We start from the raw sequence: 15,874 nt of genomic DNA, 5'->3' as shown, positions 1-15,874 counted from the left end.
CCTGAGTGGTACCAAACCTAATGTCAAAGTCCAGGTAGGTTTGATGCCTCTGGCTTCCAAGATGGCGGCGAGTAGTTTACTTTGTCCTCACAGAAGGGAAGCTGGGAGGCAGGCAGAGCAAACTGATCCCATCCATAGGATGAAGGCCTCCTGGCCAAGGCACTTCATGAATGTCTCTCCCCTTACTACTGTTTCCATGGCAACTGAAACATACATTTGGGCAAGTGATTTAAAGGGAACTTGCAACGTACTTTTGATACTTGCAAGCAGTCACATCACACTGTAGCCAGGCTAGCCTGTTTCCTCTCTGTCCCCACACGTCATGTTCGTTGCAGATCCTCCTAGCCTACCTCTCCCTGCAGGCTAGTTGTGGAGTTTTGCACAGCTCTTTCCACCTCATTGAGCTGTTCCTCTTTTGACTTCATGCAGGAAAGAAATCATAATTGTTTTATGTTGGTGTGTGTGTGTGTGTGTGTGTGTGTGTGTGTGTGTGTGACTAAGATTTGAAATTGGGGCCCTACACTTGCTAGACAAGCATTCTATTCAACCATGCCCAGCCTTTTTGCTTTAGCTATTTTTCAAGTAGTGTTTCATCTGTTTTGCCCTGGACCAACCTGGGCCTTGATCCTTCTATTTACACTTTTTTCATAGCTGGGAGGACAGGTTTGTACCACTACACATGGTTTTTATTGAGATGAGGTCTTGGGAACTTTGACTGGTCTTGAGCTACAATCCTGATCTCAGGCTCCTAAGTAACTAGGATTACTGGCACAGGCCACTTTGCCTTGTGGAATTTGGCTTTGTTGTGTCTCATATGTCTTCTTATTGTGAAATAACATTCTGTGGAATAATACTGTGTAATATAATCTACATAGAAGCAAGAAAGTTTAGTAAGTCACCCCAGGATGTTTAAGGCCATGAAAATGTCACCTAAAAATGAGTTGTGACCTGTTACATAAATATCCCAAAGAAGTTGCTCAGAGGTTATTAAATAGGTGTCTCTTTTTAAATTTTCATAAAAATAAATAAAGTGGCTCATGCCTGTAATCCTACGTATTCGGGAAACTAACTATGGAGGTTTGAAAACAACCCAGTCAGAAAAGTCACCAGACTTTACTTCCAATTAACCAGAAAAGAGAAGAGCTGGAGGCAGAGCTGATGTGGTAGAGCCAGCTGTGAGTAAATTAGTGAGGCCCCAGAAGTAGCAAAAAATAGAAAGAATAAAACAGATTAATATAATATAATAAAAATGTAGCTGGGAGTATGGCTTAAGTGTTAAGAGTGTCTACCTGGCACTCAAGTTCAAGCACAAATAAGAAAGAAAAGGAAGGAGGAAAAGAAGGAAATAGAAGAAAAACAGTCTAGGTACAAATATTAGAAGGAAATTACCACCCAACTAGGTATAATTTGATGTAAATATAAGAAGTGAAGGTATGTTTAGTTGAGAGATATGGTCTCCATACAGTTTAAAAAGCCAGAAGCCAAACCTACCTGTAATCCTAGCTACTCAGGAAGCTGAGACCTGAGGATCACAGTTCAAAGCCAGCTTGGGCAATGGAGGTCATGTCCACTTAACCACCAGAAAACCAGAAGTAGGGCTGTGGCTCCTCAAAGAGATAGAGTGCTAGCCTTGAGCACAAATGCTCAGGGAGGGAGAGCACTCTCGCCCTGAGTTTAAGCCCCACAAAAGAGGTGGGGGGAGGAAGGAAAGCAGGAAGGAAGGAAGGAGGGAGGGAAGGAAGGAATGAAGGAAGGAAGGAAGGAAGGGAGAAAGAAAGAAAGAGAGAGAGAGAGAGAGAGAGAGAAAGAAAGAAAGGAAGGCAGCACACAGGCCCTGAGTTCAAGCCCCAGGATGACCTCCTCCCCAAAACACAAAATCCAAAGATGGACCATCTAGCCAATCTTTGGGAAGCCAGCCACCTGCCTGTAAATGATATTACATATACTTTACCAAGAAAGGCAATTTACCAGGCTCCCACTGCTTCATAGAAATAGCCCTGGGCACCATGTGCCTTTTGTGAGCCCCATTCTAAGCTCAGTGTCATACTGTGTAGAAGTAGACTGGCCTCCCCAGTACACACCAGGGCAGGGGCATCTGCAACAACAACAAAAAAAACCCACGAAAACATTGGCACGAAACATGGCCAATAGGATCAAATCTCTTCAGGTTTTGAGGATTGTTTCTGGGCTTGCAGAGGAAAGGACTGGTATGGAATCCTTAACCTCTGATTGGTAGAGTGTGGAACACCTCCATATGCAACTGCCCCTTTCCCTAGATCAGCATGTGTCACGCCTCCCTGTGGGAGTCTAACCATTCTGAGAATCAGCCCAATGCTCTCGTCTTCTGTAGCCATTGTGCTCGTATGCGCAAGGCACCAGATCAATGATAAACTAGGTTAGACCTGCTCTCCTCATTCACCAATCAGATTCCTCCTAGTATCCGTGGCCCATCCAACCCTCAAGAATTTCTGAGGGCATTCATTCAACAGACACCCGCTGCCACCCACCCTGGTGTGCACAAGTTCGACACTAGTGTTAAGACAAGGTACAAGAGATCCAGACAGCGAAGCTATGGTCCCTCTCAGGGAGGAGCCCATAGCTACGTGGGAAGGTAGCTAATGGAAAAAAGCACACAGGACACACACTAGTGCACCAGGAAAGGAAAGGGCACAGCTCCTTAGAGAGATGGCTGATCCGAAATACTCCAAATGAGCTGGAACCTTTTACATGCACAATTATGGATGTGTATCAAAAGGGACACCAGAGCCCAGTTAAAGAGCTCTCAACGGTTCCAAAATATACAGTAAATATCCATAAGTCCATACTCATAGAAGTAAACCATTAAATAAGTGAATACATTGGGAGAAGGCACAAGTCTCACTGTGTGGAAAGGTAGGGAAAGGAGAAACTTGAAATAAACAAACCTGACAGACACTATCTCAACCAGATGTTCAAAGTCAGCATCAACAGTGACAAGCTGTCTCGATGACAGAGAAATTCCCATTGAGGGAGATGCTACCGACTATAGCATGGGCTTTGGAGTTGAATAAGTAGACAAATGTTATTTTCCATTTCATTTCTTCCCTGCCAGGCATCTAGGATCAGTTCAAAAACAGAGTCCAACCCAGGCACTGGTGACTCATGCTTATAATCCTAGCTACCCAAGATGCTGAGATCTGAGGATCAAGTTTGAAGTCAGCTTGGACAGAAGACCACTTAAGATTCTTTATTTATTAACCAGCCAAATGCCAGAAGTGACACTGGGGCTCAAATGGTAGAGCTCCAGCCTTGAGGGGGAAAAAAGTTCAGGGGACAGTGTCTAGGCCCTGAGTTTAAGCCCCAGTAGCAGGATAGATAGATAGATAGATAGATAGATAGATAGATAGATAGATAGATAGATTAGATAGATAGATAGATAGATGTATAGATATAGATATGACATTTAGGATATTTAAATGTGATTTCATTTATTATTTCATGCCCCAGTACCAACCAAAAAAAGAGTCCAAAGCTGAGCTTTGATGTCGGTTGGTAGAGCAATGGAATTGGAGTTCTTCTCTGTACGCATGTGCTAGCAACCATAGGAACCCTCTCAGTTCTTTATGTGAAAGGCAGAAGAGGCCACTGAGTGAATTTGTAGATTTTCAGTAGCCTCTCACCCATCATCCCTTCACATCTCCTTACTTTGCAGAATTCACACTTTATACATTTTGTACCCATTACATTCTCAGAAATAACCACTAAGTTGCAGAAAAGGACATTTATCAAGTGAATTTCATGTTTTCACTCACAACTAAGGGCACAGTGGGTATTTTTGTTTGTGTGTGTGTGTGTGTGTGCCAGTACTGGGGCTTGTACTCAGGGCTTGAGCACTGTCTCTGAGCTTTCTTGCTTGAGGCTAGTGCATACATTCTTGCTCTGACAGTTCTCTGTCCTGCATTGTTCCTACAATGACTTTCACCCGTCCAGGGTGTAGAAGCTCAGGCACTGTTTTTGCAAAGGATCAGCTGCAGGACTGAGACCTGACAGGCTTTAAGAAAGCAAACACATGACTCTCTACTATGCTGATAATACACAAATATTCACAGAATGACATTTACTGTATACAAAGCACTTTACCTATTACTGTAGGAATGCAGAGAGAGAGGAAAGAAGGAAAATGGAGGGAAAGGAAAGGAAAATGGCAAGAAGAATTTGAACTGTTTACAACAGTAACATTAACATCTGCTTGGAAAAAACTGTTTTCCTGGGCCAACAGATGGAGCCTGTGTGGAATGTATGCCTACAGGCATGATGGAGACAAAACTGGAAGGTCCACTGTCGCCAAACTGTGAAAGACAGGAGAGGAAAGGGCAAAGATTCAGGCCCAAGCAACACCCAAGCCTTGGGTTCTGCCTTCTCATCCTTGGCTCAGAGCCATTTCAGGGCATAGTAGTAAAGTTCTAAACTTGGTGGACCCAGAACGAATTCTCTAGTAGCCTAGTATTGAAGTCTTTTGGAAAAGCAGGTTTTTAATAAAGCCTTAGCTCAATCTCCATGACCTGGAAAACATATTTTTAGGTTCCCCTATTAGTCCTGTTTTACGAGAGAATGACCCAACTGGTAGAATATGGTTAATTACTAACCGATTTTGTGCAATAAGCAAGTTCCACATCTCTTGCAGGAGAGGTCAGAACTTGTAACGCCGGGTCCCTAAACCCACCAGGGTGTATCCACCGCCCTGTGCGCCCGCCCTCGGCTCTGGGGGCCCTGTCTGTGAGCACAGGGTCTCTCCGTGGTGGGCAGGCCCGAGAAAGGCCACCCTGCTCCCTGGAGTGACCTTCAAAAAATGGGGGTAACTAATAAATTAATTGTTACTGCTTCTCCAAGTGGTCAGTGATGCATAAAGCACTTCCAGACTGCTGTCAGGGAGAGAGCACCCCACCCATCCCCACGGGGCCGCAAGAGGACCCCAGGACCCAGGACGAAGGACTTGTCCCCAGCACTGTTCCAACAGCTGCCACTTGCTCCAAACCTCCGGGAAGGCTGGTGAGATCAATCGCCCACAGTCTGCTGCCTTGGGTTCCTAGCAGCCCCTACCCCAACCGGGCTAGCTTGGTCACAGGCTTTGCGGGTGGGCCCATCCCCATCGTGCCCTTGATCCGACCTGGCTGGGCTCCCGCTCCTGTGCGCGGGGAACCACAGCATGCCCCGTATCCCCAAGCACCTCCGAGCCCCCCAAGGAAGACCCTCCGTGCGCCCCTGCCCCCCCCCCCCGGGAAGGGCCGGGCGTGCGCGTCAGGGACCGCGCGCTGGCTTCCCCGCAGCCCGCCCGGGCCGCGTCAGGCAGAGGCGGGGTGGGGCGCGGTTAAAAAGGCTCTGCAGGTGGGAGCCCAGCGCCCTGGAGGAGCAGCCCAGCACAGATTCCGACTCGTCACCGTCGGTAATCCGGCGGCCCGAGCCCATCGGCCCTGCCAGCCGGCGCACAGGGCGCCGCCGCGTGCCCAGCACCCGGTTCCCAACCCAGCAGGTACGCGGGCGCCGTGCAGTGAGGGGCGCGAGCGAGGGGCGCCATCCTGGCCCTAGGAAGGCGTTTCCCCCGCGCCGAGAAGCCGAGCAGGTAAGATGGGAGATCTGATCTGTCCCCTTCCTGGCCCTTGTAGCCCCGTAGGGCGCAGGAAGCCAGGCCCTTGGTGACTGTCCCCAGGCGGGGGACCGAGGGTGGGTGCCCGCCGCCCTGGGGCCACCAGCATCCTTATCTGCCTCTCCATCCGCATCCTCAGTCTGAACTCCCTGGCGGGCGCAGTGGCACTAAACAGTGGGCGCCACTCGGGGCACCCCTCTCCCACAAGCTGGCTTCCAGGAACGAGGATGGACTGGTTTGGCTTCCACGGCCCGGGTCCCCTCAGACTTGTGTGACAGGTTTCCTGTGTATATGCATTGTGTTGTAGAAGTGGCCAGAGCGAGAACTAGGTGCCCTTTCCCCTATTTTCTTTGCTGTGTTTTTTGGATTTTTATTTTTACCTTGGGACTGGTTTCTGAATTGGTTTTGGGGAGCAGAAAGCCAGATCCAGGGATGATGTTTAACTTCTCGGTCAAATCCTGAGACTTGGAAGCAACAGATTCAATTCAGGAGAGAGCTGACCAGGATGGATTGCATAATTTAAATCCTGAACGTATGACATGTAGGTGACAATAGTGTGGAGAGCAGTAATTAAAAGGACCTGGTGACACATCCTATTAAAAGGTGCAGTCACCTGTCAGATGGCCCTGCAGGAGCCATCCCAGGTGCTGGGCATTCTGTTTTGCTGTCTTGCACCAGCCTGCCCATGCCGGGCTGGAGATCAGGACAGGGACTGGGTGAGTGTGGCCTTCAGGTAGCTATGGGCACCTGATCAGAGAGATACTTTTTTGGTCTCCTTAATGACCCCTCCTAGCCATCATTTGGTGCCTGGTTAAGTTTAACTCTCTGCCTTTCTTTCCTTCAAGTACACTTTCTGCTTTTCTTGCCCCAGTTCTAGAAGAATCTAGCCCAGTATGCTAGAAGAAACGTCCTCAGAATTGCAGAATGCAGCTCAGAACTGTTTCTGTGGAAGGCCAGCTGTGTCTTGCTGTTTCCATTGGGCAGTCTTTGCTGGTTTTGTTTGAACCTTGGGAGGGGTGGATATAAAGACAGAGCCTCAGGACTCTAGCTTGTCACATAACTGAGATGCTCACCATCTCTACAGAGTCTAAGACCTTGAAGACACTGGTCTTTTTCACCGGTTCCACTAGTTGTTAGGACAACTTCTGATACAGGTAATGGAGATTTTATTCTTTCCTTTTTCTTTTCTTTTTTAAAATTTCTTTTTGTGGTACTAGTAGTGAGACTTGAATTCAGGGTCTCACAATCTTGCTTAGTTCTTTGCTCAAGGCTAGCCCTCTACCACTTGAACCACAGCTCCACTTCCAGCTTTTTGCTGGTTAATTGGAGATAAGAGTGTCATGGACTTTTCTGCCCACAATAGTTCCTAATCTCAATTCTCAGATCTCAGTCTCCTCAGCAGCTAGGATTAGAGGCATGAGCCACCAGTACCTAGTTATTCTCTTTTTCTTACATTTTCTTTTTAGAATTGTAAGGTGAGAAGGAAATGAACTATATAAGGTCTGGTTCAACAATTTCAGTAGGCTCAAAGAAAATTTGAACTTGCACCTGACCAGTATGCCTCTTTGATTCAGTCTGAATATTCCAGAAGCTTTGGATCATTTGTATGCATGCTAAGAGGAATAAAATTTGGAGGAAATGATTTTTGGCTAAAGCTTCTTGGTCCAGTGAGAGTCATAATCTTTCCCAGTGGCTATATAGTCATAGGTTAACATTTATGTTTATTTGTTCCATCCATAAGGAATTGGGCCTCAGAGGACTTTTTCATTTTTATTGTTAGAGTCATTTAAATGTGGTAAAACTCAAATATTTGGAAAGTCAAGTTTGCAAGTGAATAGATACTGCTAACAGATCTAGAGAGGTTAAACTCCATGATTTATTAAGTAGAGTAAGAGATATGTAATTCTGTAAATGGTCCGTCTTATATGTTAACTCACACTCAAAAAGCAAGTTTCACTCTTTAATAATTTTGAAGAAGTTTGGGAGATCTAAGTCCATTGTGATCATTAAGTGTTACTTTGAAAGCATTGAAGTTTTGTGTCATAAAATTTAAAAACCAACTATCAGATTGTCTCTCAGATCTCCTGAGATTTCTGGAGACAAAAGATACTGATTCTTCTACATTAAAGAAAGTCCTTGTGGTTTTTTATTTTTTGTAAGCTGCTGATTTGAAAGGAAAGGTATATTCAGTTTCCCAAAATCTTATTCCATTTTTTGATGTTTAAAGAATGGGAGATTTGGGATGGGGGAAATCATAGCTATTATTGTTATTATTTTGACAGAGGAAAAATCTACACCAAAGAGCATCTTTGATTTTTCACATGTGACTTTTTTCCTTTTTTAAGTAGAAAGCATTAGGAAACTGACACCATCCAAATCTATCCCATCATCATTCTGAGGATAAAGGAAAAGTACCCATAAGTTAATCCAATGAACATGGGCTAGAAGACTTAAGAGAGTGTGGCAACAACTACTATTTTTTGTTCTACAGGCGGCTTCCCCACTGACTGCAAGAAACAGAGCAAAGACTTACATTCAGGGGCACTGGGCACTGCTGTCTTCAAGGCAAGCAAGCAGGGACCTTGCCCTGATCTTGGAGCCCCCACACTGGGAGTCTGTGGAAATAAGGCTCAGGTTTGTTTGTTTTGCTCAGTCTTTGTTTTCCTTTTATCTGAGGTTCTGCAGGACTCACATGGACCTTGTAAGGAGTGTGTTCTCTCAGATCTAGCAAATATTTGCCAAATGATTTTTTTTTCCAAGCTATCTTTAAAAAAAGAAAGCTCTTTCCCACCTCTTTGGCATGCTGATGGGTAATGCTCTCGTGTTTAGGGCTTTAGCTTGGGTTCTGTCTTCAATGGCATGTCCAAGCAGTTGTGATTAAATTTCTTACAAAAGGGTGTAGAGGATAAGGGTGGGGGGTTAACAATTAAGAGCTGGGAACCAGTGGCTCATGTCTGTAAATCCTAGCTAATCAGAAGACTGAGATATGATGACAGACGTTCAAAGACAGTCCAGGCTTTTCTCCAACTAAACAGCAAAAGTCAGAAGTGGGGGTGTGGCTCAAGTGGTAGAGAACCAGCTAAAAAGTTAAACAAGAGCACAAGACCCTGAGTTTAAGCCACAGTTCCAACACACAAAAATATAAATAAATAAACAAGTAAATGAAAAAATAAATAAAATAATCAAGAGAGATGGCACTACTGTTAGAACATCAATGGACCTAAGTGATTGGAATTGTGAAAGGGAAGAATCATTCATCTTCAAAGTACTGTGTGTTTCCTCAGAAGTAGTGCCACTGTGAGTACTAACTTTTGGAGCTAAATATTTAGGAGTGGAATTTTAGTATCAAGAATAAGCGTTGAGTTGGGCACTATAACTGGATATATCACTACACCAGGTCCATTTTACCTTCCTAAGTTTAAATGTAATGCATTCCTAGAAAGTGACAACTACAGGTATGTTTACTTGTTCCTTGTAAGAGTCAGAGAAGTTAAAACAAAACTCGCTGCTTTACAGAGTTAAATGTGTGTTTAATTTTGAAGAAGCTCTTCCCATCAACTTTAGCTTAGATGAAAGGAAAGAAGGATTTGGTTTACTAAGATTACAAAGAGTTCTAGTGGCTGCAGTAATTTTACAAAGTAATTCTAAATTAATGGCAATTTCCAAACACGTGTTGGGCTTTCTGCTCTTTAATTAAAATACTAATGAAAGATATATCCAGATCATGTATTTTTTTAATATTTTCATCATTTCTTTTTTATTTTCTCTTTTATGCTAGTATTTGGGACTTGAACCTAGGACCTCACACTCTTACTTGGAGTTTTTGCTCAAAGCTGGTACTCTACCACTTGAGTCAGACCTTCATTTCTGGCTTTTTGCTGGCTAATTAGAAATAAGAGTCTCACAGACTTTCTTGCCCTGGCTGGCTTCAAACCTTGGTCCTCAAATCTCAGCCTCCTGAGTAGTTAGTATTACAGATAAGAGCCACTGGCATCCAGAAGATCATGCATTTCTACAAGGGAAGATGAAACACTGGAATGCTATGTTCCTGCTCCTTGCACACACTCCGGCCTGGGTGCCTGGACCCACTGACAGCCCAGGGCAGAAGGAGCTCAGTGATGACCTGGCTATATCTTCAGCTGTCTGTCACTTGTATCACACATCAATCCTTGCTGGGAGAAGTCTCCGGAAGTCATTCAGACCTTTCCCAGTAACTGCAGACCTTTGTGAGCTAAGTTAGGGTTCAGTCAACCCAAGAAGGGCCACCATCTTGGCCTGTCTCCTAGTGTGTGTGAGATGACCGTTCCTTCCTCACTCTTGGCCTACAGAGAATGCTATGCAGGACAGGTGCCCAGGGAGTTGTGGTGAGACCCTCAGGAATAATGAGATCGAGACAAAAGAATTTCAAAAGACATTTTTCACTGCTAGGAAATTTGCCTCCTCTTTACCGAAAGTACTTGCTTTGCTGAACCCCGACAAGGTAAATTACAAAGAGCAGAAAACACTAGTCCTTTTGGATCTTTTCTTCTACTATAAATAACAGGGCCTTTGTTGCTCTTGCAAGAAGATCCTTTGAATCAGGTGACTTGCTTCTTGCCTGATTGTCTTCAGTGACTAGCAGGCTAAATATGTCTGTATTGGGGTTTAACCTCATTTTTCTTAATGACTTGGATAAACCTTTTTTTTCCTTTTAAAAATGCAGGGAGAATGATGAAAGGGGGTGACATTAATCAAGATGTATTGTCTTCATACATTGACATGTTGAGTTGAAACCCCTTTGTAAGACTGTTAAGGTCTATTTTTAATACAAAAAAAAAAGTACAGGGAAATCAGGCTAGGTGCTAGTGACTCACATTTGTATTGTTAGCTATACAGGAAGCAGAGATCTGAGGATTCCAATTTGAAGCCAGCCTGGGCAGGAAAGTCTGTGAGACTCTCATCTCTAATAAGCCAGAAGTGGAGCTGTGGCTCAAGTAGCTTTTGAAGCAAAAAAGCTAAAGGACAGTGCCTAGGCACTGAGTTCAAACCCCAGTACTGGCACCAAAAGTGAAAAACAAAACAACAATAACAAAAGAATCTGTCTGATTAGGTGCATTATAGGACATGTTTATGTTTCTTGGATGAGAGAACATCAGTTTATAAAACACACAGGCTGACTTCAAAGAGAACAGCCACTGTAAGCTAGTTCTAAAATTCAAGGTGAATAAACTCCTCTCACCCCACTGATAACATTCTGAAATGACTCTAGGACTGAACAGCAAAGAACAATGCATTATAATGTTTTTCAGCAGAGACTAAAAATTAATTGTATAATTCTTACTAGTTAGGATTAGTTAACATCAACATTTACTGTGGATACAGAAAGCCTCTTTTGGCCATGAGGCAGATAAGAGAGAGTATTTCATACTCGTTTGATGTGCATGAATGTCAGTACCAGGGCTTGAACTCAAGGCTTGGGCACTTTACCTTAAGGGCTTTCATTCAAAGCTTGTGCTCTACCTCTTAATCCACAGCTCCATTTCCAGCATTTTAGTGGCTAATTAGAGATAAGAGTCTGAGAGACTTTTCTGCTTGACCTGGTTTTGAACTAGGTTCCTCAGATCTCGGCCTCCTGAGGAGCTAGGATTACAGGTGTGAGCCACCAGCACCCAGCTGGGCTCATGTATCTTATTTTTGGTTACTTTACACATCCTGACATTGTTACCTTTTTACATTCTGCCTTTGGTTCTGTAAGGTTCAGCTCATATTCTGTTTTAAATTCGTGGTGTTGTCACAAGTGTGGGCCACTCCATTGGTGTGAGGACCTGAGTCTTCTTCCATTTTTCTATGGCTTTCAAACTCATTCCTCAAGCTACCAGAAGCCTCTCCCATCTTTACCTGACCCTCATAACAATGGACAGCTTCTTTGAGAAGCCCTTATTGCCTTCCTCTGAAAATATTCAGCTACAAAATGCAACCCCTCTTTTCTTTTTAATTTAATCAATTAATATGCTTCCCTAAAAACTAGGCTGTTCAGTGTATTAATTCAGTGTATGAACGTTGACCAATGTTGTTTGTTTATTCCCTGTACTGGGCCTCTTGTTCTCACTTGGCTTTTTCCCTTCCACCTAACACTCTACCACTTGAGTCACAGCTCCACTCTGTTGTTGTTGTTGTTGCTAGTTAATTGGAGATAAAAGTCTCATGGACTATTTTTCCCCAGGCTAGCTTTGAACCATGATCTTCAGCTTTCAGTCTCCTGAGTAGCTAGGATTACAGGCGTGAGACACTCGCACCCAGCAAGTTGTTAGTCTTCTTGACTAAAGACACATCTTTTTGTAGGACAAGAAAACAAGTGTGTGGATTGCAGCAAAAGGCTTCAGAGATGTATGGAAATACTTTTTCTTTAGAGATGCTAGATCAGTCCTTAGCAGAGAGGGCAACTGGGGGTTTGGTGGCAGCTACTCCCCATTAGCAGTGGCCTCTGCTGTAAACGGGACCCAAGCTTTGATGGAAAGCCATTCCAGGGCCTGGTGAAATTGGAGAACAAAGAAATAATTTGTACAAAACCTTGTGATTCTCTTTCTGAAGGGTATAGTTGACTATATTAGCTTTCCTAATAACACATGATTACAGACAATGGTACAATTCAAGCTAGAAATAAGTATGAGTACACAACTGACTTACAGTTTAACAAAATGATACCAGGAAGCTGGAGGTGAGGTCAGAGAGAGGTGGGCAGATGAATGGAGAGAGCAAGGGCAGCAGAGGACAGATGGCGGTACTCAATATATATGTGTGAACATGGAACCGAGTAACTTGAGGGGTAAGTGGGGTTGGGAGAGATGAGGGAGAATGATGGAAGGGGTGATGTTGATCAAGATTCATTGTGTTCATAAACCGGCACGTTGAACTGAAACTCCTTTGCACAGCTAAAGATAAGTTTTTAAATGAAATTTTAAAAATAAGCATGTGTATAGTATATAAAGTAAGGTAAGAATTATTTGCTTTCCTCCCATTTCTACTGAGTAAAACCAATTACACCATTCTACTACATCTTTTATTAGATAAGCTATTTAATAAGCTTTAATAAGCTACTGTGGGGAAGTTCTTTGAGCCCTTACTTTCTTGTTGGTTGGTTGGTTTTTTGTGCTGGTACTAGGATTTGAACTCAGGGCCTGAGAGCTGTCCCTTGGCTTTTTCACTCAAGGCTGGTACTCTACCACTTGAGTCATAGCTTCACTTCCAGCTTTCTGCTGGTTAATTGGAGATCAGTCTCATAGACCATTCTGCCCAGACTGGCCTCAAACTGGGATGCTCAGATCTCAGCCTCCTGACTAGCTAGGGTTGCATGAGGATTATACTAGCTAGGATTAGATGAGCCCTTGACAGGGACTGAAAGGGAGTTTGGACACCGATCTGTTTACTTGTATTTCTGCTGATGAGATCAGCAACCTAACATGGAATCAGGGCTTCAGTTAACTCTGGACAATTTTAAACCTTTGCCACCCCCCAAAAAACAATAACAACAACAACAACAACAGAATATGTTTGGAACAGGTTTTCCTTATAGGAAAAAACCCCTACTAATAGACTAGGGGTTGAAGGTAGGTCTCAATATACCCATCTGTATCTGTAATGTCAAGTTCATTGCAGCATTGTCTCACCAATCCAGAGACTCCACACTGATTTTTTTGTTCCTATTGGCTGTCTAGGAATAAGCAGGCACCATGGACTGGGGGACCCTGCACACTTTCATCGGGGGTGTGAACAAGCACTCCACCAGCATCGGCAAGGTGTGGATCACGGTCATCTTTATTTTCCGAGTGATGATTCTCGTGGTGGCTGCCCAGGAAGTGTGGGGCGATGAGCAGGAGGACTTTGTCTGCAACACACTGCAGCCAGGGTGTAAGAACGTGTGCTATGACCATTTCTTCCCAGTGTCCCATATCCGGCTCTGGGCTTTGCAACTCATCTTCGTGTCCACCCCTGCCCTGCTAGTGGCCATGCACGTGGCCTACCACAGACAGGAAGCTGCTCGGAGGTTCCGGCGGGGAGAGAAGAGGGATGAATTCAAAGACTTAGAGGACATTAAAAGACAAAAGGTGCGGATTGAGGGATCGCTGTGGTGGACTTACACTAGCAGCATCTTTTTCCGAATCATCTTCGAAGCTGCTTTCATGTACGTGTTTTACTTTCTCTACAATGGGTACCACTTGCCCTGGGTGTTGAAATGTGGCATTGATCCCTGCCCCAATCTGGTGGACTGTTTCATTTCCAGACCAACTGAGAAGACTGTCTTCACCATTTTTATGATTTCTGCCTCTGTGATTTGCATGTTGCTCAATGTGGCTGAGCTGTGTTATCTACTACTGAAAGTCTGCTTTAGAAGATCAAAAAGAGTCCAGACACAGAAAACTCACCCCAACCATGCTCTCAAAGAGAGCAAACAGAATGAAATGAATGAGCTGATTTCAGATAGTGGCCAAAATGCCATCACCACTTTCCCAAGTTAAGCAGTTCAAGGTAAAATGTAGCTGCATTCTAAATAAATGTGATTTCCCATGGAGACAAGTCTCTCTCTCTAAGATAAAGTTTGTCTTCATCAATGACTATCATAGATAGACACTTGAGTTCACTTTTTATAGAATACTTTGCATTGTTCACATGAAACCTAGTTGAACACATGGACCAGCTCTAAAATCACCATCAAGCCCAAAGGTCCCTTTAATAAATCCCTTGTATGTGGATGGCCTCAGTGAATGGGTACTCCCTGAAAATATTGATAAATGTCATGAAAAGCAGTTTGTTAAGCTGAGGCTCATGCCTGTAATCCTAGCTACTCAGGAAGCTGAGATCTGAGGATCATGGTTCAAAGCCATCCTGGGCAACAAAGTCTGTGAGATTCTAATCTCCAATTAACCAGCAGAAAGCCAGAAGTGGAGCTATGGCTCAAGTGGTAAAGTACCAGCCTTGTGCAAAAAAAAAAGCTAAGGAATAACATGCAGGCCCTTAGTTCAAACCCCAGTACCAGAACAAAAAAGAAAGAGCAATTTATTTAGAAATCAATATTTTTATGGTAAAAATTATTTTAATAGGATTAAATATTTTAGTTTTGACTTTGAATTTATACAAAGTATTTTTATAATGACTGGCCTTTCTTACTCAAAGGAAAAAAATTTCCATAAACGTTAGTTTTATAAGTAAACCTTGAGTATCTAAAATTTAAACTTACAAAGGATCTAGCTTGTAAATATTGTTTTTGCATTGTCAATTGGCAACACTTTTAAGGTGGAATATGTTTGTTGTACAATATATTTTTACTGCTTTTTGGATGTAGATGGTGCTGTAACAGAAGGGCATGTGTTTTGAAACTGGCCTATTGAACAAGTTCTTATGAACATTAGAAACATGAATGTGGCTACCTTAATAAAGCTCGTCCCCACTGTTTAACCTTCCCTGTGCACTGAGTTTCTGCTTCTTCTGGGCCCCTGCTTACCATGGTTACAGAGGCCATACGTGGGTTGGGTAATTTTTGCTACCACAGTTACTATAAATAAGTTACCTGGACTTCAACAGGAATTCTCACACTACCGGGCCAAATGAGCAAAACCCTTCAGTAGCCTTCTAGGCCCTTGGCTTAGAGAAGAGTGAGCCACTGGTAGAACTCAGGGGTCAAGTGAGTGTTCATAGATTAGGAGCCGGCCATGGTGGCAAATGCCGCTATGTGTCCCAGAATTCTGGAGCCTGGGACAGAAAAATTGCACATTTGGAGGCCAATATCTGTTACACAATAAGACTCTATCTTGAAGAAGGGAGAAAAAAAGGAAGAGGAGGAAGGGGGAGAGAAGGAGTTGGAGAAGAGGAAGAGAAGAAGAGGGAAGCGAAAAGGAGAAGGAGGAGGAGGAAATTGTTAGGAAAGTCTTAAACGCCTGTTTAGTCCATTTGCGTCACGCTAGGAAAATCTCTGAAACTGAGTAACATAAAGAGGTTTGTTTAGCTCACTGTTTTATTTTATTTATTTATTTTTTGCCAGTCCTGGGCCTTGGATTCAGGGCCTGAGCACTGTCCCTGGCTTCTCTTTGCTCAAGGCTAGCACTCTGCCACTTGAGCCACAGCGCCACTTCTGGCCATTTTCTATATATGTGGTGCTGGGGAATCGAACCCAGGGCTTCATGTATACGAGTCAAGCACTCTTGCCACTAGGCCATATTCCCAGCCCTAGCTCACTGTTTTAAAGCTTATAGCTTTGTGTGGGCTCTGATGAGGACC

At 43.8% G+C, this 15,874-nt stretch overlaps 1 protein-coding gene across 5 annotated transcripts; it reads left to right on the top strand.

Annotated features, from left to right (window-relative positions):
• The first annotated feature begins 4,198 nt into the window (after positions 1–4,198).
• Gjb6 (gap junction protein beta 6) lies at positions 4,199–14,506 on the top strand. Of its 5 annotated transcripts, none has more exons than XM_048341688.1 (3): positions 4,200–5,028; positions 8,115–8,257; positions 13,318–14,506. In XM_048341688.1, exon 3 carries the CDS (start codon positions 13,333–13,335, stop codon positions 14,116–14,118), a length of 786 nt encoding a protein of 261 aa, XP_048197645.1. In that variant the 5' UTR covers positions 4,200–5,028; positions 8,115–8,257; positions 13,318–13,332; the 3' UTR covers positions 14,119–14,506. The 5 variants fall into 5 exon arrangements, with proteins under 5 accessions (XP_048197649.1, XP_048197645.1, XP_048197646.1 ...); XM_048341689.1 differs by lacking the exon at positions 4,200–5,028 and adding an exon at positions 5,328–5,509; XM_048341690.1 differs by lacking the exon at positions 4,200–5,028 and adding an exon at positions 6,762–6,777.
• The last annotated feature ends 1,368 nt before the right edge of the window (positions 14,507–15,874 follow it).

This window comes from Perognathus longimembris, chromosome 3 (genome assembly GCF_023159225.1).
Source record: "Perognathus longimembris pacificus isolate PPM17 chromosome 3, ASM2315922v1, whole genome shotgun sequence".
In the NCBI taxonomy this organism is placed as follows: domain Eukaryota; kingdom Metazoa; phylum Chordata; class Mammalia; order Rodentia; family Heteromyidae; genus Perognathus; species Perognathus longimembris.
This window is presented reverse-complemented; position numbering and strand designations above follow the sequence as displayed.

Bases quoted from the DNA above. Each gene is read 5' to 3' on its own strand.
- Gjb6 (XM_048341692.1), top strand. From the start codon at position 13,333: ATGGACTGGGGGACCCTGCACACTTTCATCGGGGGTGTGAACAAGCAC.